Source organism: Urocampus carinirostris, chromosome 17, assembly GCF_059441175.1.
Source record: "Urocampus carinirostris isolate Australia breed hairy pipefish chromosome 17, RoL_Ucar_1.0, whole genome shotgun sequence".
Classification (NCBI taxonomy): Eukaryota; Metazoa; Chordata; class Actinopteri; order Syngnathiformes; family Syngnathidae; genus Urocampus; species Urocampus carinirostris.
Window position 1 is genome coordinate 27,901,750 of NC_142365.1, and position 25,978 is coordinate 27,927,727.

At 43.3% G+C, this 25,978-nt stretch overlaps 1 protein-coding gene across 1 annotated transcript; it reads right to left on the reverse strand.

Moving 5' to 3' along the window:
- Positions 1-4,741: 4,741 nt before the first annotated feature.
- Positions 4,742-24,480, reverse strand: LOC148349693 (rho GTPase-activating protein 24-like). Its single transcript, XM_088321710.1, has 10 exons — positions 23,662-24,480; positions 23,111-23,224; positions 21,103-21,310; positions 20,884-21,016; positions 20,740-20,813; positions 20,545-20,666; positions 20,253-20,469; positions 8,021-8,248; positions 6,843-7,472; positions 4,742-5,015 (listed from the first exon to the last, which is right to left on the reverse strand). The coding sequence occupies exons 1-10, from the start codon at positions 23,711-23,713 to the stop codon at positions 4,751-4,753; spliced, it is 2,043 nt and encodes a 680-aa protein (XP_088177836.1). The 5' UTR covers positions 23,714-24,480; the 3' UTR covers positions 4,742-4,750.
- Between the last annotated feature and the right edge of the window lie 1,498 nt (positions 24,481-25,978).

Below are 25,978 nucleotides of genomic sequence, written 5' to 3' on the forward strand. Positions count from 1 at the left end.
AAAAGGTTCACCAAGTATCTGGTAGACATAACAAAAAAGCCGTCTCAGGAAAGAAGTCGAGACCTGAAATAATCCGTTTGTATATAGTTTCTTGCTTCCGTTTTTCTCTGGTTTGATGTCTTATGTAATGTATACACAGTTAAAGTATATTTTTGAATTTGTGGAAAAGCTGGCAAAGGAGGGCATTAAAATTGTTCTCCTTTGTCAGGCTTTCATTCCCCCCACCTTTATTTGCACTGTTTAGTTTTTGCACTATTTTAAGTAGACTGATCCGTATTGCTGTCATTTTGCTATAGCATTCCTGCCTCTTTTAATGAAAAAAATTAGCAATTTTGAATATTATTAATATTTGACCCTTATTAAGGATGGCCTATTTAACCAAGGGCCAAACGGAACGGAACGGGAAAAATAAAACACTCCTTAAAAATGTAAAAGAAACCCACGATTAAGTTTCACCAACTGATATTACATATGATTGTGCTAAACTTAATATATGAAAGCAAAGTGTTCTAAATGATTTAAGGGAAAAAAAACTTGATGTACTGTACCTTAGGCTTTGATTTTGATTAAAAAAAGAATTCAAGCCTTTGTAGCATTGTATACAGTGAACAAAAAATGAGAATTGTGAGTATTTTTTTGGTTTTGTGTCTTTTTTTTTAATTTTCATTTTTTGGCTTTTGTTATGAAATGCTCTTTTCCGATCAATGTGTATATAGAAATACTTGTCAGGTCCAAAAAAAAGAAACTTTGTGACCCAAGTGCCGTATGTTGCCCACCCATTCCCCAAATGGACTGAAATATGTTTCAAATGTGTCCTATCTGTCTTGATTCATTTTATCTCAATATTTTGTCTAAACTTGAGAATAAATGTGACATTCTCATCACCACAAAAAAGTGTTTTGATTTGCTCGTTGGAATATCCTGGCGAAGATGAATTTTGCATTCAGTTTTATCGGTCCCGTAATAACTTCAAAGCAGGGGTCTCAAACTCGCAACTCTGGCTGGGGTGCCAGTTTGAGAGCCCCGCCTTAATCTGAAAGTTAAAGAGACTGTGTGAACGATTTGACCTCTAGATGTTGCTATATTTTGTCATGGACCTGAAATTAACAAGGAAGAATACAAACTACGTAACCTCAGTGACCATAAAGCCCCCCCTTTTTATTTATTTTTTTGCTCAACCTATTGCAAAGAAAAAAATGAAAAAACTGAACAAGAAACCCGTTGCATCAAAAATTGTCATCTCCCTCTCTTTGAGGCTCATGTAAAATGAATACACGTTTCGTAACCACGGAGTATTTATAAAACATACCTATTTATAAAATGGTGAATGTATTTTCGCCAACTATTTTAATCAATATATTTTTTTAAATGAATGACATGTATTTACCACTAGGAGGCACCGAATAATGCACACTGTCGCTTTAAGTGCAGCCCTAGCGGATTTCCGATTAATTTATCACTGAATAATCAAAGTCAATTTTATCCGTCAATTTCCCAAATGTACTTGACACACAATAAACCAAAATTTCCCAATCTCTCAAGCACAGACAACAATTTAACAACAATGAAGCGCAAATGCACGGAACAGTCCTGACCTAAAATAATAATAAAATTGTAATTTTTTTTCCAGCTAATACTTAAGCAAAAACAAACTGACATATAAAACACGACGTACAATAAAAATCTTCAAAGTTGAATTTACTTGTTTTCATAATCATTCTTAATGTGTGTTTTATTTTTTTAGATTTTATTTTGTGTAGGGATTTTTTTTTTTTTTTGAGGACAGTGGAATGTTATGTTGTTTATTTTGTGGAAACCCCAATTTGGCCTAACTTAACCCAGACCTGAGCTCTAGCGGCCGCCAAGTATATTGAGTTTGAGACCCTCCTCTAGATACTCGACGATTGGCACAAGAATATTATAATTATCCATTAGCTTTCCAACACAATTACCAAACACAATGTACTATTAAAAATTGAAGTGCTGGTACTTATGTAGATATTACATTAAAAAAACAGACATCTGAAGAAAAAAAATTGCCACGTCACAAAGTATGGGGTGTATATCTGATTATTTTCATGTTACCTTCATTAACCCCTGGCCTAAAGGTTTATTTCCCTTTCTTTTTCAAAATTGTAAAACTTCACTCATGCTAATTAAATTCAGACTTGCTATGTGTTTCGTTGAGTATAAAAGCTGCAATAAAAATGTACCGTATTGCCCGCACTATACACGCACCTAAAAACCCCAAATTGGCCAAAAATTTGAAAGTGTGCCTCACCATATGGTGCGCCTTATATACATGAAATTAGGGTGGATTAAATTGCAAATGCATAGTTACCATTAAATAATACTGAATACGGTAACTGTTCTGCCATTGGAAATATATAGAGTGGTCTTTGAGTTCCCTCTTATTGTTGACATGTTAATTGTATAAATATGCTTATTACATTTCAACCAATGAAGAAAGGGGATCTTTTAATAACCAAAATGCAACAGTATAATGTATGTTTGTTAAGTATTGTAGAGCTTAGTTTTATTAGCATATGTCTAATCAAATATATATATATATATATATATATATATATATATATATATATACACATGTATATGTCCACTGCCCGATGATTGCTGGGATGGGCTCCAGCACCCCCGCGACCCTACTGAGGATAAGCAGTGCAGCTAATGAGATAAGATGAGATATATAATATATATATATATATATATATATATATATATATATATATATATATATATATATATATATATATAAACATGTGGTTCACAATCATTTGTGCTGGTGTGAGGTCACTGTTCTGCCCTCTTTTGGTTAGCTTGTTAATAGTTTGTTCCTGAAAGAGGAAAAAAAGGATAATGCAGAACTTTGACAAAAGCAGAAACTTTCAAATGCTCCTTTTTGTTGTTGCACGATGTTCACTAGCTGTTGTTTGATTATTAAAATGTATCACTGAGTATGTTGTCACTATAGCTTGAGTTTTCCAGCTATAATAAGGTTATTTTTTTATCATCACAGCATTACTTCAATGATAACATTGCTCATTTAGTTGTTGTAAATGCACTTACTGTATGTTCATCCAAATATTTGAATGAAGTAATTACTTGCTGGATCCTTTCATATCAGTACTTTCTCAGCAATGGTTTTCCACCATTATCTTATTATACAATCTTCAAAATCCAGCTGTTTGCAGTTACAACAAAAGTTTCTTGATCGTTAAGATAGTTCCTTTTGCCTTGTAATGTGAGATCCCAGAGGTGCCTGTTGGAGCTTAATTTTTACGTTTTGCATTTCTTGGGAGATGCGTCTCCATCGATTGGTCCAGAGTTCACTCTGATGTTGTCCTTGTCATGATTACTGATCCCGAATCCTGTGGCTGCCTCGCTGGCGCCAACAGCCCTGGTCGCTGATTGGCTCCTTGCCACTTTTTAAACCCCCCGGCTCCCTGTTACCGGCGTCAGACCGTTTGTAAACCTATGCTCCCAGCTAGGCAAGCTCACACCTTCCAACATTTTCCTGCCCTGTTTTCTTCTGCCTGATACCTGTTGCTGACCTGTGTCTGGAGCCGTTTCTGCCCTGTACTGCCATCCCGATCATTGACCTGTTTTGCCCTGTTTCCTGCCTGATATCTGTTGCCAACCTCTTTTCTGGACTCGATACCGCCCTTGCTCTCCCCTCCCGGCTAGTGACCAGTAACTCTGCTGCCTACGATTATCCTCGCTCGACACGGATGTGCCACTTCCGCGTTCCAGCCATCTGCTGTCTATCGATCATCGGATCGTGGAAGCAAACACTGCTCTCTCTCTCTCTTTATCAATAAAACTGAGTAAACGAATGCCACTGGGTCCTGTCTCCATTTTTGGCTTGTGACAGTCTTTATTTGAAACTTTGTAATAAATGTAATAAATAACTAAATCAACTGCATTGCTTCTCTCCAGCTTTTAAAGTCTGAATACTCGGGTCTTCTCCCGAAAAAGAACACGAAAGTCCTTCGCCTTTACTATTTACCTGACGAAAAAGAGGATACTTTGGAGTGAGAACAGCACAGTATCCATTTATCAGTGTTGAGCCTTGCGTTTCACACTTAGGCCTTCGGTGCTAGTATTTAGTGATGTGTTAAACTGGCTCTATTATCCGGCACCAATCAAGAGCCAATTCCCTTCGAGATACTTTTTTCTCATGTGATTGGTCAATATGCAGGTTTTATTTTAAGGGTTTCCTTATTGACTATAAATGTGTTGAGTCTAAAAAAGGTTAAGATTGTTTTTTCTTTTATTTATTTTTTTTACATCTGTAAATATTTTTTTATCTAGGGTCCCTGTGTTTTTCAGGGATAATTTGCTTTACATAAAAAATGTAAAGTTTATTCTTGTATTTAAAGGTTGAGCTGACAAACACTTTGGAATTATTTAAAAAGTATTTATGGACAAAACATGATTACATCACATGATTCAGATGTGATTTAGGCCATTAAAGAAGGCCTTGTCCACCACTGCCAATTATGAATGAATGAATTAAATTTGGTGGTGAAACCAGATGTCATAATGTTAATTTATCTTCCATGAAATAATTTTTTTGTAGTTTTAATTCCATGCATATTATAGTTCAGTGCACCATATCTATGAAACCAGTATCACAAAAGACGTTTTTTTGTAGAGTGCGTCTTACAGTCCGGAAAATACAGTATATGTATCCATTTTATGCAAAACTACTACTTCAAATTCGCCTCCATCCTCACAGGCTCTTCAAAATCCGCTCCCTAGGAAGGCCACGTCTCTCATCTTCATTTTTCTGCTCCCGTATTTGGATTTTTCCGTAAGTCTGGAAAACGAGTTCCATGTCAGCCTGTAAGGTGGAGTTGCGGTGGTCTGCTGCAGCCCTTGCCCGTTCCACCTCCCGGATCCTGACCTCTGCTGCACTCTGGCTTCGTCTCTGCAGTTCCAGGCGGTTGCGCAGTGCTGCTACCTGCTGCTCAAGGGCTTCGTTGCAGCGCTCCAACCTATGGTGAAGACGCAAGAAGTTTCCGGTCAGCATTTAACACAAATTCCAGGCTACAAATCGCTACTTTTTTTCTACATTTTAAACACTGCAGTTAACTATACAATGTCGCTATTCTTGCAACTTTTGACGGGGTGCGATCCCCGGCAGTGTGCCTTAGCCTGCCTATAGAAACTGGCTTAAAACTGGTGTGTACCAGGGAAAGCTTTGCGAGAGTATGTGGCAGGTGTAGCTTAAGATGTGATTTCAAGGTTCTGTTGATATTATACAAAATCATGCATGGACTTGCTCCCTCATATCTTTCTGATTTAATTTCCCCCTATGTTCCGGTCCGGAGCCTTAGCTCTGAAAACGCTGGTCTACTAGTGATTCCAAGAGCCAAGAAGAGATCCGCAGGTTCGAGAGCGTTCTTCATCGGGGCCCCGGTGCAGTGAAATGCTCTTCCCCCTGAGATTCGATCTGCAACCTCAGTGGAAATGTTTAAATCTAAGCTTAGAACACACTTCTACTCTATTGCATATGAATAACCTATATTTTATGTTGATAATATGTGTATTATTTGCCCTCATATAGGTTTTAGATGAGGGGATGGTGTCATAATAGTCTGTAGTTTGCAATATCTTTGATCTGTGCAGCCCCTTGACACTCTTTGTGATTAGGGCTATACAAATAAACGTGACTTGACTTGACTTGACTGATGACCAGATGTGATTTCTGCCCAGTGCTCTAAATGTTACAGTGAAAAAAATAATTGAAGCACAGGTAAACGGCGGGAGTACATACAGCGCCTGTCAACCTACCCTTTCCCCCTGTATTTAAAATGTTTTTAATCATTGTACTTCCAAAAAAAAAAAAACCCTTAACATTTTTTTTTTTCGTTAGCCCCATCTAGTCTTTTGTCTCTAATCCAGATGATCTTGGTCACTGGTCGCAGATAACAGTTTTTTGGTACCTTTCAGTACTTTTTCACACTTTTGCTACTTTTAATTACTTTTCCTTTCCTTTTTGTATATTTTAATGCTTTTGAGTATGTTTTAATACGTTTTCTTACTATTTTCTACTTTTCAGTACATTTTTCTCCATTTCATTTTATGGTCCGATTATATTAACACTCCACTTATTGAAACATGAATAGTTTGTTTGTTTGTTTGTTTGTACATGATTCAATTGTTTGTTTGTTTGTACATGATTCAAATTGAATCTTTTCTTCCGGCGCCGTCACGAATGGCAGCCACTCCAGCAGCTCCGTGTTATTTTCGATTGTTTTGTTCTCGATTGTTCTCAGCTCAGGGATGCTGCTGGAAATGTGAATTTCCCTTCGGGGATGAACAAAGTATCTATCTATCTATCTATCTATCTATCTATCTATCTATCTATCTAGTTGGTTTAGTATTAGACACCTGCAAAGGAGATTGCATCAGATGCCAGTTATTTTGACTGTTATACTTTACTGTTGTTTGTTATATTGACTCCTGAACACTGTTCACATCATTGTCACTATTGGCCAATAATGTTGTTGTTTTTTGATACCCTCACCCTTTTGGGTGGGTCAGCTTTTTGTAACCTAGGCATTTAATAGAAAGAAGTTGTCCCAGGGCAGGACCTTTTAGAACAGGTTGGAATTTCTTATCTGAAGGGTAGGGTCCTTTTCTGTTTTACTTGCAATTTTTAAATCCTTTGATGTCTTCTCGGCTTAATTTGAGTGTCTACTGAACTATAAAATTATCATATCGTCAAGTGGTCTGGCCCACTTGATATTTACCAATGTGTTACAATGTGAAATGAGTTTGAAACCCGTGCCCTGGCGCCTGGTCCTAATTTTGCATACCTGTTTATCCTTGCCTGATACTCTGCTCTCTGCTGGGTCATCTGCTGATGCAGTTCGTCCAGAAGCGACTGAGCATCACCAGATTGTGATTGAGCCTCTGGAGGACCTGATGGAAGGAAGACTTCTGAGCTTCCGGTGCTTAGCGTGCTGAGGATCGAGATGGATGTTGGGGTGTTCAGATGACGACCTGCGTTAAAGTTAAAGTTGCTCTCGGCATCAGCTTTGTATGTTTCATCTCCAGCTTTCTGACTTGAAGGAGATCTCATGAGTGTCATGTCTGGACTGTCCTGACACACAGGAACCAGGCTCTGGTCCAGCAATAAAACCTCGCAGGAGGACCACGATGAGGAATCATCCACTGTCTCCCAGGCCTCCTCTGATTCTTCACTGGAGTTTCCTCCAGTGTTGGGATTGAAATGTTCCCCAGAGACGTCCTCCACTGTCTGACTGTAAACTTCACCATTCAAGTTGTCATAATCGGATGGGCTGCTGTCTTCCTGGGCCGCACTGTTGTCCCCATTAGCCTCTCTGGGACCTTTGCCTTCTGCATATGCAATCTGGGTAGCACTGGAACTCCACAGGTGACCACCTGACAAGGTAAGAAGTAACCAAAGGGCAAGTACATGGTAACTGTATAGAAGGTAAAAATCTTCAATTCAATATTATAAATGAATGTATGCTTGGTAGTTAAAACAGTACTTGAAATCATTTTATACAGTTATCTGTACTTCTACATCAGGGGTCGGGAACCGAGTGCTCGCGATCCATATATAGCTGTTTTGATGATTACATATGGCTCGAAGATAAAATAAATAATAATAAGTAATATACCGTTCCATTTGGAACCGATTATGGTATGTGCAAAGCCGAGACAAATACCAGCAGGAAAAAATCTGTGAATAATGATAATGCCAGACATTACTATAACTTTATAGATTTTACAGTGAAATAAAATGCGCTGAAGAATTTGCTTTTTTCTGCAGAACAGGGTTGGTGGTTTTGTTGAATTTTGGCTGAAAATATATGTTGTGGCTCTCTTCCTCCCAAAAAAAAATCAACATATTTTTGCTTTTATGGCTCTTTGGGCTAAAAGGTTCCCGGCCCCTGTTCTATAGGCTCAGATAGTACTTTTTCCACCTCCATCGGCTTCCTTTTTTTGGCTTTTCCAAATCTCCAACCACCCTGTGTGCTCACATCTAGGCTCTACACAGCTGCGGACATTTCCAGAAGGTGAATCAAAACTGGCTGGGATCTGGTGTTCATTTCTGGTTTTATCTTTGTGGTGGTTACTCGATGGAGGAAGGGGAAAGAAGCAGTTTTCTGGATGCGACGAAGTGTAGCGATGGCCAAGGAATCGTTTGTCGTTTGTGGTTACCTCCGATGTGGCTTCAGCTGATGGGATAGAGCTGCAAGAACAGGTAAATCAGGTATCTACTTTTGACTACATATGCTGTGAAAATTGATGTATTATATAAAGAGTGTTGTGGAAAATAGACTCGCATTTGTAGAATACAGTTGCATACATTAGAAATGTAGAAAAACCTGCTTACGTTGCTTACAGTAGTGAGGGAATGTTGACATCATTCGAGAAGATCCTTGACAAGATAGTCGAGTTTACCAAAATGGGCATGAGACCTACAAGGCCTTTCTGCAAGGACTCTCTGAGCAAACTGAGGCAACAACATGTCCTAATAAGGGTACGAACAACATGTCCGGGTTGATTACTGAGGACTAGGGCCGCCTTTTGGGCTGAAGCTATAAAAGCATTGTTATTTTTGGAGTTCTCTGAGTTCTTTTGGGATGACGAAATAAAAGGCTCCCCCTCATGGCTGGTTCCCGATGTACTTAATTCAATCACGAAAGAAGACTTAAAAGATTATCGAACCTAAAATTTCTCCTACAAATGGCGCCCAGACGTGTTTTTTTGGCTCAAATTGACTTCTCGTCGTGAACGCTGCCCCGAGAAGCGGTTGAGGTAAGGACAAGGTTTTTCTTTCCTTATTTCGGTTGGCTTGTCGGGGTAAGTGAAGTACATTGGGGCCTGTGACATGAGGGCTAAATTATGAAAATGCGTGCACGTGGGTAATCCGTCTGTAGTCCGGCAACAAGTTGGACGGATTGTATGAGTTGATATGAGGTTTATGTCCGGAGACAATCTTGTGCTCAGGGACTGTTGTGATGTTTTTGGTCGGGCTCCGGGGAGTCTAGATGAAGTAACAGCAGACATGGGACCAAGTCACACATGTGCAAGTCTCAAGTAAGTCTCAAGTCTTCACCTTCAAGTCCCAAGTAAGTCCCAAGTATTTTTTTCTTGGGCAAGTCATGTCACAAGTCAAGTCCCGAGTCTTAGATTGCCAAGTCCAAGTCAAGTCACAAGTCATAAAAACAGCGACTCGAGTCGACTCGAGTCCAAGTCACTAAGTCTCAAGTCCCCATGTCTGAGTAACAGTGAACTAAGTGTCGGTGTTTGTGCATTTGGTGACGGTTCGGTTCTCCGTGGCGATGTTAAAAGGGATCGGTCTAGAAGGCGATGATAAGACTTTATCAGTTGCTGATGTTTTCGGTGACGGAAAGTAGACGATCTATTAATGGTCCTACGGAGGTGTGTTTTTTTTTATGTGAAGAATTATACCGGCAGAGGTTAATGAGCAGATGTTCAGATGTTGTATTATTGAGATGACCTTGCGTATAAACAGCGTCTGAGGAGCTGTGTGTGTACTGACGTTTTTTTTTCCGTTCTGAGCGATATCTCGCTCGGGAAGTTTCTTGTGATGTGGTGTGTTTTTTTATGTGAAGAATTATACCGGCAGAGGTTAATGAGCAGATGTTCAGATGTTGTATTATTGAGATGACCTTGCGTATAAACAGCGTCTGAGGAGCTGTGTGTGTACTGACGTTTTTTTTTTTCCGTTCTGAGCGATATCCCGCTCGGGAAGTTTCTTGTGATAAATCTGCCGCTCCGTGGCGATGTTAGGGGAGATCAGTCTAGAAGGCGATGATGACACGTCATCAGTTGCTGATGTTTTCGGTGACGGAAAGTAGACGATCTATTAATGGTTCTACGGGGATGTGTTTTTTATGTGAAGAGTTATACCGGCAGAGGTTAATGAGCAGATGTTTAGATGTTGTATTATTGAGATGACTTCGCGTATAGACAGCTTTGGAGGAGCTGTGTGTATACTGACGTTTTTTTTTTTTTTTTTTTTTTTTTTTTCTTCTCGCTCTGAGCGTTATCTCGCTCGGGAATGTTGGCTGTTGATGTGTGCGTGAGTTGTTTGGTGTGCGTCTTTGCCTTTTGCAGTCTTGTGTGTATCTTTCGCGCGTCTGAATGCGTGTTAGGGATGGGAGTGTGTTTGAGACAGTTGTAATCGAACTTTGTGTGTGGGGGTGTGTGCCAGCTGGCGATAATTGTGCGTGTGTCTCTCTGTATGTGTGTTCTGTTCGGTTCGGTTTCTCCTCCGCTCGCTCGACCCCGCCCGCCGGAGTGAGTGTGTGCGGATGATTTCTTAACTGTTTAAGGGCTGGGACGACGTTATGCGGAGGAGAGCCTTTGTTTCTTTTTGTCTGTTTTGTTTTTCGTTTTGTTTGGCGTTGAGAGGGGAGTTAATAATAATAATAATAAGGACGTATGGATGAAAGATGGAGTGACTGCTTATTCTCGCGGGCGAGGACACAGTGGTAGTAGAGAGTGGTTTAACGGCATGAGGGGTTTTGGGAAGCAGTGAAACCGGGATTAAAAAAATATTGCGCGATTGGTGTGTGAGATAAGTGTAAGATACTTACGTTACTGGGGAATACGTTGGGGTGACAGATTTGTCCAGCGCTTCGTCTATGTGTGGCCTCTGATTTGGGATCTGGTTCCGTTAAACACCGCAAGGCTCTGAGGGAGAAATACGTGTGCGACGAAGCCCGTTCTAATGGGAGGGGCCGGGTCCGCCCGAAGACGAATATTTATGAAAAAGGGTTGAGCTGGAATGAAATGTTTGTGTCTGAGCAGAAGCGGACGTGCGAGCCAAGCAGAGGAGAGGGCCCCCCCCATTCTGAGCCTGCTCAGCCCACCCCGTTTGGGAAAGTCAGCAACGGACGACTGAGTCGACCCGAGTTTTGAAAGGTACGAGGTCAGTACACGATAATTGGATGACTATGAACATTCTTGTGCCAGTGAAGCTTTTGGGATTGCGTCATCCGGACAAGGCCAAGCTGATTGAAAAAGTGTCACAGAAATGGGAGAAGAGGACAAAGAATCTTCAACCAGCGTGGCCGCAAGGGGGTACGTTTGATACATACGCTTGTGGCATCATGGAGGTGAGGATCATGGACTACGATTCTAGCAATGGTGGCAAAAAACGGCAGGAGAAGAGGAAGACAGAGGAGGAGGTCTTAAAGCTGTTTAAGACTGAAGGAGTGCAGTATAGGGAGAAAATTAGGGAAGGACTGCTTCGACTGAAAGACAACTCATTGAACGCTGAAGCGACGACTGAATCAGCTGGGTTGTATCCAACTTTAGTCGGAACAATGAAAATAAATGGGGATTTCAAATATGATGAAGGAGGAGACGAGATGGAATCGCCAGCACGAGACCAGGGCAACGTGTCAACAAGTCCTCAACATCCTCCTATTCCGAAGCACTGCAGCACAGGGAGAAAGTTCGATGGAGCAGAATGTAGAGAACCGCTCGACTGTTATGCAGAAAGGACTGGAACAGTCAAAGGGAAGTCGGGTGAATCGTTTTGGGTCGACATGGGAGCCAGAGGTGTCCGTCAAGCAAGCAGGAGCTTTGATCAGGATCAACGTGCGATCCGAGCTTCCATTAGGGAATTGGAACGGGAAATAGACAGTCTTCACGCGAGAGCTGAGGCGAGGAGGGACGATGAGAGGCCTGGACCTTCGGCGGAGGCGACTGGTCAGTATGACTTGAGAAATAGGCCAAATATCCGGCCGCCAGAGAGGTATACAGACCCTGGTCAGTTTCCAATTTTAATCAAGGGGAACAAAGGTCAATACATCCCTTGGCAGACGCTCGATCTCGCTGGTCTGATCTCCCGACTGCCAGACGTACATGAAGGTGCTGGGAAATGGATTCGACGGTTTGAAGAAGAGACTATTGGCAAGATGATAGCCATCGGCGATATCAAGTCGGTATTGGCACAATGTGTAGGTGCTTCAACGATGGAGAATATCTTGCGTCACAGTAACAATGGATGGATGATCGATGTGATGGCGGATGGAACTGAATTTAACGCCTACCGTGCAGTGGTGTGGAGAGCACTACGGGATGAGTACCCTGCCAAGATTGATCCAAAGGCGTTGAAAGGTGAAACTCTCGGCGAAACTGAAAATCCAGCTTCGTATATCGGCAGGCAGCTCAAACGATGGAAGCAGGAGACGGAGGAAGAAGTAGAGAACAGCCCTATACTCTCGACCCTGTTCCGCAATGCTGTCATCGGAGCCCTGCCAATGCAAGTTCAAAGCAAGCTGGAAGATGTCGTAGGGTTAACCTCAATGCCATACAGGGAGTTCCGTGACCATGTTGTCCACACCATTGACAAATTCAGAAAGGATCAACAAAAGCAGCAGGACTTAGAAAGAGCTGAACAACGGAAGCTCACTCAGATGCAGCTCTCTGACCTGCAGAATAAAACAAAATTGAAAACTCAAGCGCCTGTACTGGACCAACCCTTCCAGGCAAACATGACAGCGCCGCCTATCGCTCCATCGGCCCAACAACCGCTTCCGGTCGTTAATGTTTATCAGCAAACGCCATTTGGCCGGCAACCCTACAGAGCAGTACAGGGTCGAATGCCTGCCTGGGGTCGGGGTGCTAACAGGCGAACGCCCACAGGCCAAGCAGTCGTGTGCTGGAGATGTCAGGGGCTTGGCCATTTTTGGCGGGAATGTTTAGCAACCGGTCCAGTGGGATGGAGGGAACCATGGGGGGGCCCGTCAAGGCAAGGAAGAGGATCTCAAGGTGCAGGCCTAAGATATTGGCAATAGGGGTGCCCGGAGAATCCTAAAGGGGAGGCTCAATTTACAATACATGCAGGGGAAACTGGCAGGGAACCAATAATCCAAGTAGAAATCAAAGGCGCCAAAATCCCAATGCTAGTTGACACCGGAGCTACATATACCTGCATTAGTTCGGAGTATGCCTCAAACCTCCCCATGTCCGGCAAATTCATAAGAACAATAGGATTCTCGGGATCAAAACAAACCATTCCAATTACAGAACCAGTGAAGATCTCTACTGAGGAGGGTGAAATTACGATACCCATTCTTGTGTCAGATGAAACACCAGTGAATCTGCTGGGAAGAGATGCTTTGTGTAAGCTTGGAGTCAAATTGTGGTGCACTCCGGACGGGGTGTATCTGGACAGGATTGGACTCAAGAATCAATTGCTACAAAGAAGCGAATCCGCAAGGGTCTATTGGCTGGGAAATCTGCAGGAGCCAGTAAATGAAATTGTGAAAACCTGGGGACCTGACATCAAAATACAGCTTCCAGAGGCACTCAAGCCAACGACAGATTACCATTGCACTATGTATTATGACTCATCCTGCAGTATGGTCTATGAGGAGATATGGGACAAACAAACAAGGAACAACACGGTGGAAGTTTGGGCCAACTGCCTCCTGATTGGCCGTCAGGGTGCAGCGCTGAACATCGTGCCGAACGATTTCACCTCGCAATGGTTCAGAGTGCCGGCTTCGGAACCACATATTGCGTTGGTTGTCAACAAAGGATTCAGATCTGAAGACCTAGGTCCCATGGTGAGAGCAGCAAAGTGCGTGAGGTGGATTGAAACCGAGGATTCGGGAGTGACGGTCTCGGACGAGGGGGATATGGTGAGAATACCATGTGAAGTGAAAATGGTTGCGAGACCTTGGATGGTTACCATACCAGAAGCAACGCAAGCTGTTCAGGATGAGGAGAAACAAGAAGATGGGTTGAGACAGGAAATGCTGGAACAGGTTCCGAAGGAGGTGTGGTCAACCCACGACACCGATGTTGGGTTGGTAAAATCAGCGAATCCAGCGGAAATAAAATTGAAGCAAGGAGCAAAGTTGCCATGTCGACCACAATATGCGCTGAAGCCGGAAGCGGAAGCAGGGATACAGATGACGATCGATGGACTGCTCAGGGCTGGAGTACTAATTGAGATGCTAAGTCCATGCAACACTCCGATTTTTCCTGTTCCCAAACCGGGTAAATCTGGATACAGATTGGTACATGATTTGAGAGCGGTAAATGAGGTTGTCCAGGATTGGCCAGCTGAAGTTCCAAATCCAACAACCATCCTTACGAATGTGCCTCCGCAAGCAAAGTACTTCACAGTGATTGATCTTTGTTCTGCATTCTTTAGTGTTCCGTTATCTGAAGACTCGTGGTATGTTTTTGCATTCACGTACCGAAATAAGCAATACAGTTACACACGGTTGCCACAAGGCTTCAAGCACAGTCCTCATATATTCAACCAAGTGCTACGTAATGATCTGGAAGGCCAAGACATCGATGGTACGCTGATACAATATGTTGATGACCTGCTAATCTGCTCGGCAACGCTCGAAGAATGTCATAGAGATTCAATCATGGTCCTACAGGGACTGGCTGGAACAGGACACAAGGCTTCGCAGGCAAAATTACAATACTGTCAGCCGCAAGTGGAATATCTGGGAAGACTCATCTCTCAGGGGAGCATTGCAATGACACCTGAGCAGCTCGAGGGGGTCAGCAAAGCTCCGAAACCTCGGACGGTCGGACAAATGATGACCTTCCTTGGGATGACGGGATTCAGCTCAGAGTGGATTGAGGACTACGCATGGAAGACCAATTCCTTGAGGGACTTAATGAAAGAAGCAGGAACAACGATGCTGAGTGCGGAACTACAATGGACAGACATTGCGATGGGCGCTTTCGAAAACATCAAGCAGGAAATGCAAAGGGCGCCTTCTCTGGCGACACCGGACTACACAAAACCTTTTTTGCTGTATGTAGCGAATCGATGTAATATGTATGCTTCAGCTGTGTTGATGCAAGAGACGTGCAGTGGCAGACAAAAACAACCGATTGCCTACTACAGCACCAAACTAGACAATGTGGTGCAAGGATGGCCGCCATGTTACCAAGGCTTGGCTGCAGTTCATTATGCTTATGAAAAAGCCACAGCGGTTACTATGGGTTATCCAGTAATAATTTACACCCATCACAAAATCTCGGGACTGATAAATCAAGGCAAGTTTGTTGTTACTCAGGCCAGGCGTCTGCAGTTCATGACACTGGTGACATACCCGGACGTTACGTTGAGGAGGTGTACTACAACAAATCCAGCCAACACCATACCGTTTGAGTTTGAGGGTGAAGCACATGAATGCGTTGCAGACACAATGAAGTACACCAGGTTGAGACCAGATTTGGAGTCCACTCCGCTGCTGAATGCAGACCTGACATATTTCGTTGATGGATCGTGCTTCCGAGATTACCTAGGTAATCATGCTGGATACGCAGTTGTCAGGCAAGAAGCTGAACGGTATGTGACACAAAAAGCGGAGAAATGTGAACAGCCCTGTTCGGCTCAGCGTGCTGAACTTAAGGCCTTGACGGAGGCGTGTAAGCTAGCAAGAGGAAGGACTGCCAACATTTACACTGACTCGGCGTATGCACATGGAGTTTGCCACCATTTTGGAACTGTTTGGAAACAAAGAGGGTTCAAAAAATCGGATGGGAGCCCAATTCAACATCATCAACAAATCACGGAACTCATGTCTGCAATGATGTTACCATCGGAATTAGCCATCATCAAGTGCCTGGCACACAGAAGAGGGGATGATGCAGTGATACGTGGGAACAATGCGGCGGATGAAGCAGCCAGAGGGGTGTCAAAGAGCAAAGTTGCTGTCCTCGCACCAATGGTTTCACTGGAACCGGTAGCAACGCCAGAAGATATAATACTGATTCAAGGCAACGCTAGCCTGAACGAAAAGACACTGTGGAGGGAGAGGGGTGCTACCTGTGATGATAAGGGACTTTGGAGATCGCATGAGGGACTGATCATTGCTCCAGTGTCTCTGCTGTCTATGTTGATATCAGAAGCGCACAATATAGACCACTGTGCAAGGGGGGAGGTTGTAAAAAAGCTGCACAGACAAGGCTACTGGTCTCCATTTTTACAGGCCACGGTAGACGAAGTGCTCAACCAATGTGAGATATGTGCAGAAAACAACATAAAGAAATGCGTACGGGCACCGATTGGCTCTGTGCCAGCCCCACAGGGGCCTTTTAAGCATTTAGTTATTGATTATGTGGATATGATAAAGACAGTTCGAGGAAAAAGATACATGCTCGTCGTGATCGACCGATTTAGTCGTTGGGTTGAAGCTGTGCCATCAATAAATCTAGGCGCAGAAACCGTGATTCAGTTTTTGATCAGAGAAGTTATTCCGCGATTTGGCATACCGTCAGAAATAAGCTCGGATAACGGTGCGGCGTTTGTTCAAAAGGTCATGAAGGGCATCCTACGACGATTACACATTAAACAACGGTTGGGTGCCGTATATCACCCGCAGAGTCAGGGCATGGTGGAACGAGTAAATGGGACCTTAAAATCGAAGATAAACAAGATCTGTGCAAGTACTAAGCTAAACTGGGTGGATGCGCTACCGTTAGCACTGATGAGTTATCGTATGCAGACTAATCGTATCACGCATTTGACACCACATGAAATGCTGACGGGCAGGCCGATGCCCGCGCCGCATTTGAGGGGTCCGTATAAGGGGCCGCCGCTTGAGCAACTACAAACTGAACTGAGAGACTATATGAGACAATTGACGGCTATCCAGAAGGCCATCTACCTGCAGGTGAAGAGACAAGAGTCCGAAGTCGAACGACCATTCGGAGGGACGGTGGTCCCAGGTGATCTCGTCTACATCAAGGTGTTTCGACGACACTGGTATCAACCGAGGCGTGAGGGGCCGTACACCGTCGTGAGGGCGACGCCGACCGCAGTCCAGGTCGAGGGCAGCTCAACCTGGTACCATCTGAACCATTGCACCAAGGCTCACGCGGTCACCATCGAGGGGACCAACGGAATTCAACAGGGCAGTAACGTTGAATTGGGGAAACATGAGGTGGATGATGAAGTTGTGTGTGGTAATAAGTTGTCTGATATGGTTGTCACTAGGAGCAGAGCTCGGAAGAATGCAGCGACGGATGGAGGTCGCGGGTCCGGGAATGCAGCCGGAGATCCGACAAGCGGCGATGCAGTCGCAGACCTTGACGCATCAAAGAGACAGCAGCCCGGTTAAGTGTGACACTACTGTACGACATACCAAAACGGTTGAAAATTTGGGAGGCACTATTCGCAATGGAAAACGAATTGTTAATACTAGTATCCCGAGCGTTATGGGAATGATACGACGAGAGAGAAACGTGCGACTAGTTGGGGAACCGGCCGACGGTCAGCTGGACTTGGGGGTGTTTAGGCCAGGGAGTTTTGACCCGACGGGAGAACGTGGGTGGGAAACCGCAAAGTACAACACGTGGTATAGATGGTTATGGTATACCGCGAGGGACATGACGGATGAGGAATGTATAGCGTGCTCGACGGCGCCGCCAGGCGTTTCGATTGTGGTTCCAGAGAAACATACGATGGAGTCATGTGCAAGGGAGCAGCGGCGGATATGCAAAGACCCGAGGTTTGCTTCGCAAGTCTTTGTGGTTAAACCTCCTCCGCTGCCGATGTGCACTATAGAATGTAGGTTTACTTCTGGTCATAAGGGTGGACATTATTATCCGAGGCTGACATCGACTCCTGAGAAGATTAGGTATAGGATGTGCAGGGAATTTCAACGAACGACGGACCCGAAGAGCCCTCCGAAAGTGTATAGGATTGATCGAACCTCTGAGTATGAATGTTATGCGAGTGGTGCGTATAGTTATAGTGGATTGGTTGGGCGTTGGGTGGGGAACACGACAGTGAAGTGTAAGACAACTTGGGTTATATCCTGGTTTCCGCACGCAGGGATGGATCCTTATTTTCCAGAGAGTACGGTGTGGTTTGAGAATCCGGATGTGCGTGATCAGACGTGCGAGAACGTGACTATGTCGATTCCGGACGTACATTATTTTAGGGACCAATCAGTCACGGTGGCAGACAGTTACTGGATGTGCGGGGGTGACGCTTTGAGGAGCGGGCTTCCCCGGAATTGGATTGGATTGTGTACGCTTGTGAGGATAAAAATACCTGTCCATATAATGTATAAGGGGGTTCATGAGGTGCTAGGGACTCATAAGGTGACCAGGGTTAGGAGAGCGTATGTTCCTGATGGACGAGTGTATCTGGATGCCATCGGACAACCGAGGGGGATTCCGGATGAATTTAAGGCTAGGGATGAGGTGAAGTCTGGATTGGAATCGATATTCATCTGGATAACTCCAAATAAGAACGCGGAATGGATTAATTACGTTTATTACAACCAACAACGTTTTATTAATTACACAAACGAGGCCTTTAGTGCGTTGGGGGAGCAGTTGCATGAGACATCTAGGATGGCTTGGCAGAATCGTCAGGCCCTCGATTTTCTCTTAGCCAGTAAGGGGGGCGTGTGTCATATGATAAAGGACGAGTGCTGTACTTATATACCTTTGAATACAGCCGAGACGGGTAGCTTCACGAAGGCAATGTCAAAGATCCGGGAGTTGAGCAGTGAAGTCACGGTAAATACGGAGAAGTACAGTATCTCTTTTGATTGGTTCTCGTCTACATTTGGGTACTGGGGTGGTCTATTGGCAAAGGGGGGTGTTCTTGTAATAACCGTCGTGGTGGTTGTGTGTTTGTTGTGTTTCTGTATCATACCTATTTTGAAAAGGGGGGTGCTTAAGACCTTTGGGGAACAGATGACGGTGTTGGCTGGTGCTAAGGCGGCGGAGGCTCAATTAGCACAGTTGGTGATTGAATACCCAGGTTTATTTCTGAGTGAGGAGGGACAGATGACTCGTTTGGATACGGCACTTTAAGTTGTCGCGCGGCGTCGCTGGGTGGGAAAGATAGGGGAACATCTACGTGTAGGGGCACGGAGAGTGATCTTTCATTAGTCGCGGAACACACTTTAGCGCTAGGTATAATAGCTACGCATGTTTTGTTTTCTAATTGTGATTCTCTTGTTGGTATGTCACACTGCCGGGGAGCATGCTGCTGTCTAGGATGGTCAGGATGCATCGTCGCTTCCGGGTTTTGGGCTGCATAGAAACTGCGCGGGATGCCTGCTGGGATGAACACTCACTCCAGCATCTGACTTCGCGACACCCGTTGACGACTACGACTATGCATGGTCTTCTAATTGTTCACGGGGATCAGGCCAAAGGCCAATGTGTATACTGTATCACTATCCAGTCGTGCACTCATCGTGAAATGTATTAACGACTGTTACCAAAAATTGTTATCACTTATCAGTTCGATTGTTCATTTACCTTTATCACGTACCGATCAATCGTCGGCGGTCTACATGTATAATCCATATGTACGGATAAAGATAAATGAAGGGGGGGTTAGTGCATGGGTCAGATGTTTGGAGTGTTGGGGTTTTTATCGAAACATGAATAACAAGAGTTGGGATAATCGCAGCAGGCTGACCGCCAGGATCTTATTTTCATTTTTATTTTTTCCGATAATTCTGTGTAGCTATGATTTAAGATACTTTACCAATACCCTGTATTGATTTTTCAATTTTAATTTCCATTCAAAATGGGAGTATAAACTCCCAAAGGGGGGATATGTTGTGGAAAATAGACTCGCATTTGTAGAATACAGTTGCATACATTAGAAATGTAGAAAAACCTGCTTACGTTGCTTACAGTAGTGAGGGAATGTTGACATCATTCGAGAAGATCCTTGACAAGATAGTCGAGTTTACCAAAATGGGCATGAGACCTACAAGGCCTTTCTGCAAGGACTCTCTGAGCAAACTGAGGCAACAACATGTCCTAATAAGGGTACGAACAACATGTCCGGGTTGATTACTGAGGACTAGGGCCGCCTTTTGGGCTGAAGCTATAAAAGCATTGTTATTTTTGGAGTTCTCTGAGTTCTTTTGGGATGACGAAATAAAAGGCTCCCCCTCATGGCTGGTTCCCGATGTACTTAATTCAATCACGAAAGAAGACTTAAAAGATTATCGAACCTAAAATTTCTCCTACAAGAGGTGTGCTCGGATGGATACTAGGTGGTTCAAGAGCTTCTGCTCGTCTGGGCTAATAAATTGTATCTTTTTTAATATTTTTTAATAGTTCACTGTTGTTGATAATGACTGTTAAGGTCTTTTAAAAAAGTGCACTATTTCCCCTTGTGTCAAATACCTGAAAAAAGTCTTAATAGAATATTGATTGTGTGGATTAACAGTTGGAAACACAGAAGGTACCTGGTGCTCATTCCCGGCTCTGGACATCGATCTGCGATAAGTGGCAGCGACATCTGTCGTAAGCAGGGGGGTTGGTGCAGATGCGGTCGCCCGAGTGCCCCTGGTGAATCGTTTAACGCTATGGCTGTAGGTGTGACAACTGGTACCGAAACTCTGGAAAAGAGTGACTGGGACTCTCTGATGAGTTCCAACATCAGCACCTGGACTAGTGCTGCACCTGGAACACAATCCTTCAAAGTTTTTTCCGACATTTATATCTTAATGTGTGAGCCCTGGCATTATAAGTGTTTACCACCCATGATGCTTTGAAGGTCGTCCGCTTTAGCCCGGAGTATATTTGGTCCAAAGACCATGGCCAAGTTCTGGCAGCTCATCTTGTTCCCTTTTGAGTGACTCTGGACCTCGTTCAAAAACCTGTGCAGAAGAAAACAAAGGCTGTAGTGCCTTTACTTACTGGTGCTTTGACTATTTACAGAGTAGGTCTTACTGGCATATAAATTTGAGAAGGTTGAAATTCGCCACAGGTAACTCCTGAAGAAGATTCCGCAACTCCAACAAGCCCTGTGATAGGACAGACTGTTTAGGTAAGCTGTATTCGTCTTCGTCTCATAAATTTTGCGCAGTTTATAACCTGTGTGCGGGCTCCAGAAAGTTTCTGGCCACTAAGCAAGAAGTCTTGGTAGCGGCTAAAAGGAACCAAAGGTTCTGGCAGCTGTCGCAAGTAAAGTTTTAGCAGTGATGCCACTGTGTGGACATCTGTGTTACTGCAAACACATGCAGCATGGTTTAAACATCTTAGGGGAATCCACTGACTAGATTTCCAACAAAAATGTGGATTTGATGTCCAAACCTGTCAAAGGTAGGCCTTTCTCCAGCGTCAAAGGCACCCTGTAGCTCCCTGACCAAGCTGGCTCGTCCCGGTTGGCGAAATAAGCCCACTTCGCGAAGTCCGCGCTCTCGTATAAAAGCCACGCACTGTTCCACCACCAGTGGGACCGAGCGTACGCCGTAACGACGCTCATACAGCACAGTCTCTTCTAGACGCTGACCAAAGACACCTGAGAAGTTATGTCAGAGTAGTCAAGTAAGTAAAATTTGAATCAGAAGACTGCAATAGTGGATTAAAGATGAAAGTGATTTTAAAACTTCCCCTTTAGAAGATTTCCTTACTTGAAACGCTTCTCTATTTTTAATAATCATCCTGATCATCATTTGGTTACAGCCATGCAACTCCGCAAGGTTTACGATTTTTGTGCCTTCCTTGTATTTCTTCATAATTGCAAGCTTCTTTTCTATGGTTATCATATTTTTACACTCTTAGCATCACTGTAAGCATTGGGAACCATCACAAATCAATATAGTACAAAAAAATACAATATTGTATTGCCGACTTGCTAAGTCTTTACGTATCACATAATATTATCAACTGAACAAAGGGAAAGGCATTGTGGGCAATAGTTTAGCCAATAGCTTTTCTCCATTTTCATGATGCTGTAATGCAAACCAACTGCAGAAATGCATTTACCGTAAATTCCGGACTATAGAGCGCGCCTGTATATAAGCCGCATGCGCCCACATTAAAACATGTAACACAATCACAAATTTAACCCAAACCCGACTTTGAGTCCCACGATTGTAACTGAATGTAAGTACACAGTCCAAAAACCACAGCCGGCAAATTGAACGGAAAATGATACCGGTACTTAAAGTTTGATGCAGAGCTACAGAGTCCGGGGCCCGTTGAAGATAATCCAAGGAAAAAAAGTGTGTATTTCCAAAGGTAAGGATGGGAAAAAAATATACATCCACTATTGTCCGCTGCGTCCACAAACACGTCTCACCTTTACTCCACTTCCCGTCAGCCCCCGTTGTTTTCGCACCTTCTTTTTGATTCGCTCGTGGAAAACATATCATAATAAGTCTCGAAAATAAATACATTACAAAAATATACTGTTGCAAATACATATTATGCATGGTTACACATATTTGCAAAGAAAGACGGTACACCGAGAGAGTTTTCAAAGCTTCAATAATAATATTATAACTTTCATCCCAAACCGTGCCTGTGAAGAGTAGCAAAACGCTACTAGCAACACGCTCGCAACACAGTAAACGGCTTGGTTAAAAAAACATACCGTACTCATAGTATCACGGTAAACTATCCTCATCTTCCTCCTTATAACTGACGTCATCATAGTCGTCTTCCCCAGTATGGGAAAGAGACTATGTTATATAGACGTCGTGCCACGCTCCCTTATTCAAAAACACGCAAGCAACACGCTCGCAAAGTAAAGTTTACGTGCAGTAGCTCTGTATCCTTCTTATTGGACTACTCGATTGCATTTAGCTTGAAAGCTGCGTCACGTGCCTTTCTTTTTGCAATTTGCATGGTGAGGATATTTCTACGCTAATTTAAACCGTGCACAAGCTAAGAAGTTGCAGTCTTCCTCGGCACATATATTCCACCGGTCTAAATCTTACCTTTTGTGCTCGAGCGCCGCTGGCGGCTGTTAGAGAAATTACATAAATTGGCCGCATCACTGAATAAGCCGCAGGGTTGAACGTTTGGGAAAAAAGTAGCGGCTTATAGTCCGGAATTTACGGTAATATGTTTGAGATCAATCGCAAGCAGGCATCTTAGAGACGTAACACTACATACACTCAAACATTTCACAGTTAGTTTTTAGACAAGCAAAATAAGAAATTGTTGATGTTTTACAGTAAGGAAAATGCCCTGAAGGGAAGCCGAAAAACATCTTATTATATACCTTTGGTCTACTATAGTTGTGTCCCATTAAAAAAAAACTCATGAAATTACTGATCTGTGTCAGAACTGATTGGACCCTTGTTTTGTTTACCTGTAAAGGGGATCCAGACTCCTTTGTTAAGGCTTTTTAGCCACTCGTCACCCTGCCCAGCGCTGTTGGACAGGAAGAAATACGAACCAGGGCTAGCCAACACGTCTCTGTTCCCTGTACATGGCAAACACTTTGTTTTACAGGTTTGCTTGTAAAGGGACAAGTCCCCCTCAACCATTTAGCCAATCAAGGATTCTTGAGGAGAGTGGCAGAGCAGAGGCTACTTAATAGGCCAAGGAGGAAATGAAATTATGTTAATGCAAGATAAGATCGCAGGAGGCCAAGTCTTCAACCATCTTAATTATTGTCAAGGCAATGTTCATTGACTTACAGTTGGTTAGTATTCTTTTGTATTCATCATAGGAAAAGCCTGAACTGATCCTAATTAGTGCATTAGGTCTTGTAATTAATTTATAACACTTATATAAATAAATTCAACTGCCAAGTGAAATTAAGCCATAGCATTTCATGGAGAAAAGGTTGCTGACAGGTTGAAAACTGTCATTGGAGTGTGTTTTGTTTGTGTGTGTGTATGTGTGTGTGTGTGTCACCTTTGAAGCCTGTTCTGTCATGTTTCCAGGACTTGAAGCAGCTGAGTCCCATGCTGCAGGACTCATGCACTCTATCTGGCAGGTTGCTGCGGCTGTACTAATTGTTAGACACTTAATTGCAGATTCTACAAAGTTGAACTAGTTTTAAAAACAAGCTATGTTAAAATTTGCCACATTCTGGGTCTTACGGACTGATATCAATTCGGCCAGATACGTTCCTGGGCTGAGTTGTTATGTTTCTTCTTACACTGCTCCTCGTGCAGTCAGAGATCAAAGGACTATGGGGCAAAAGGTTGACATCCAGGAAGTTATTGAGTGGGTCCTAAACAAGCTAAGCCATGGGGGTATTTTTGAATGGTTCTGAAATTAATTTAGTGAGTCATGTCGCTGAGTTCAACTCGGACGGTTTCAGTTTTTCTCAATACATCCTCCAGTTTGAGTGGGATAGACTCAGGCCTTACACCTGACGATTACTCCATAATAGCTGGAAAGGCGAACAAGTCTGGAAAATATGTAATGGTTTGCGCTGTTGTTGGATCCATTCCAGTTAGCTGAGTCCTGGGACCACTTGTGTGCAGTCCAGATTAATAGTCCAAAATGCGTGTAAGACTCCATGCCATCACCAAAGATCACCACAGATTAAATCAGTGCTATTCTTTACCTTAGGTAAAACCTCCAAGTTTTATACTCCATCCATTGTTTTGTTGGGATCATTTTTGAAGTTCTAAATGTGGATATCCAAACCGAACGTTTTGGTAAGTTGCTGAGGACTGAAGTCTTCTGATTTCGTTCCTTTCTTTAAGGAGGCCTCTCTATGTTATTCTGAAGGAGTTTCCAAAAAGAAGAAGCACTGCAAGTTGTTTTTCGTAGACTCGCTGATAAAGTAGATGTGGATTAATGTCCCAAACTGATTCCAGAGGTAGGAATCCCCAGGTCAATAACCAGTCAGACCTACAAAGCCGGCTTTACTCTCATGTTCTTAAAGACAAAATCTTTTAAAATAAAACAGGCAGTTTTTGGTTGAACTCCATTTTAAAGTCTGAATCCCACAGCGGACAAAACCCTTTTCCGTGGACCTGACATTGCTTCGGAAGTCCATCTCTTCTTTGTCTTGACATGTGTCCTTTCTACTAGGAAGAAACCACATATGCGGCATTATTCCATCCATCTTGGAAGTTGTAGTACATTTTTCAATTTCGTACCCTGGTAAAAATTTTTTTTAAAAAAGCCCAATTTTTATGTTCCCTTCTTCTAACTGGATGTCCTGTTCCGTTTTAGAACAGCTTCCCCCAACTCCATCCCGTCCTCTCTTTTTTCCCTCCTTCCTTGCCTTGCTTGTCCCTCTTTGTCCAGCTTGTCCTTCCACTATCCTCCCTCGCTCCCTGTTTCACTCTCTCCCTCTCCATTTCCCAGCACTATGCGTGGCCCTCTGTTGGCCCCCTCCCCATTTACCTCATCAATAACGTCGTTGCTGTGTGTATGTGTGCTAGTGCATTAGGAAAATTGGTTCTCTGCGACGCAGTGCTGTTTTACTCCAGTAATCACGGCACAGAGAGAAAGATGGAGAGAGAGATGATCTGGCACAGATTCTGCAGCTGAGATATGGTCTGCAGCACAGTGCACATGCACTTAAGCACAAACATACTATCACCATGATTGACTTTAAAACAAGACAGGGTGGTGATCGCTGTCAACTTTCAAAGTGACTGTACAGTTGTCTCGAGATTTCAGCTCAATAGTTTCTTTGTTCAGATATCTTGTCCCGGTGTTAACTCCCAGCAATACATACATGAGCGGCTACTTTGTTAATTGGCAATCCGTAAAAACTCCCCTGAGATCCATTTTCTTTCCACGAATAGGGAAGCCTTCTTTTGAGGACCCAGCTTTCTTTGGGTGGCAGACGCGTGGTGCACCCTTTGACTGGTTTCCAATTGATTTACTCCAACATATAACACCAGGAACACTGCAATATGAAGGGATTCCCTCTTAACTATTGGATTTCAATTTACTGTTAGAGTTACTATAACGACCTAAAAGTACTTTGAATCATATAGAACAGATGAACAGTTTTATAAGTTATGGAGCTCATTGAACCTAAAAAAGCAGTGGTTCTGCAAAGAAGGAACACAAAAATATGGATTTTTTTTTTTAAAAAGACGCCCCTTGAAAAGTCAAGTTGCAAAGGTTTAAATGCACAATTTCCATGTGAAAACAGATTTCAAAGAGCTGTGCAGAATTTGGAACTTTGTCACTCTAGGCCACCATCTTCCATCGCAAAGTCATGATCGCAGCCTCGGTCAACTCAGGTATGTGTATT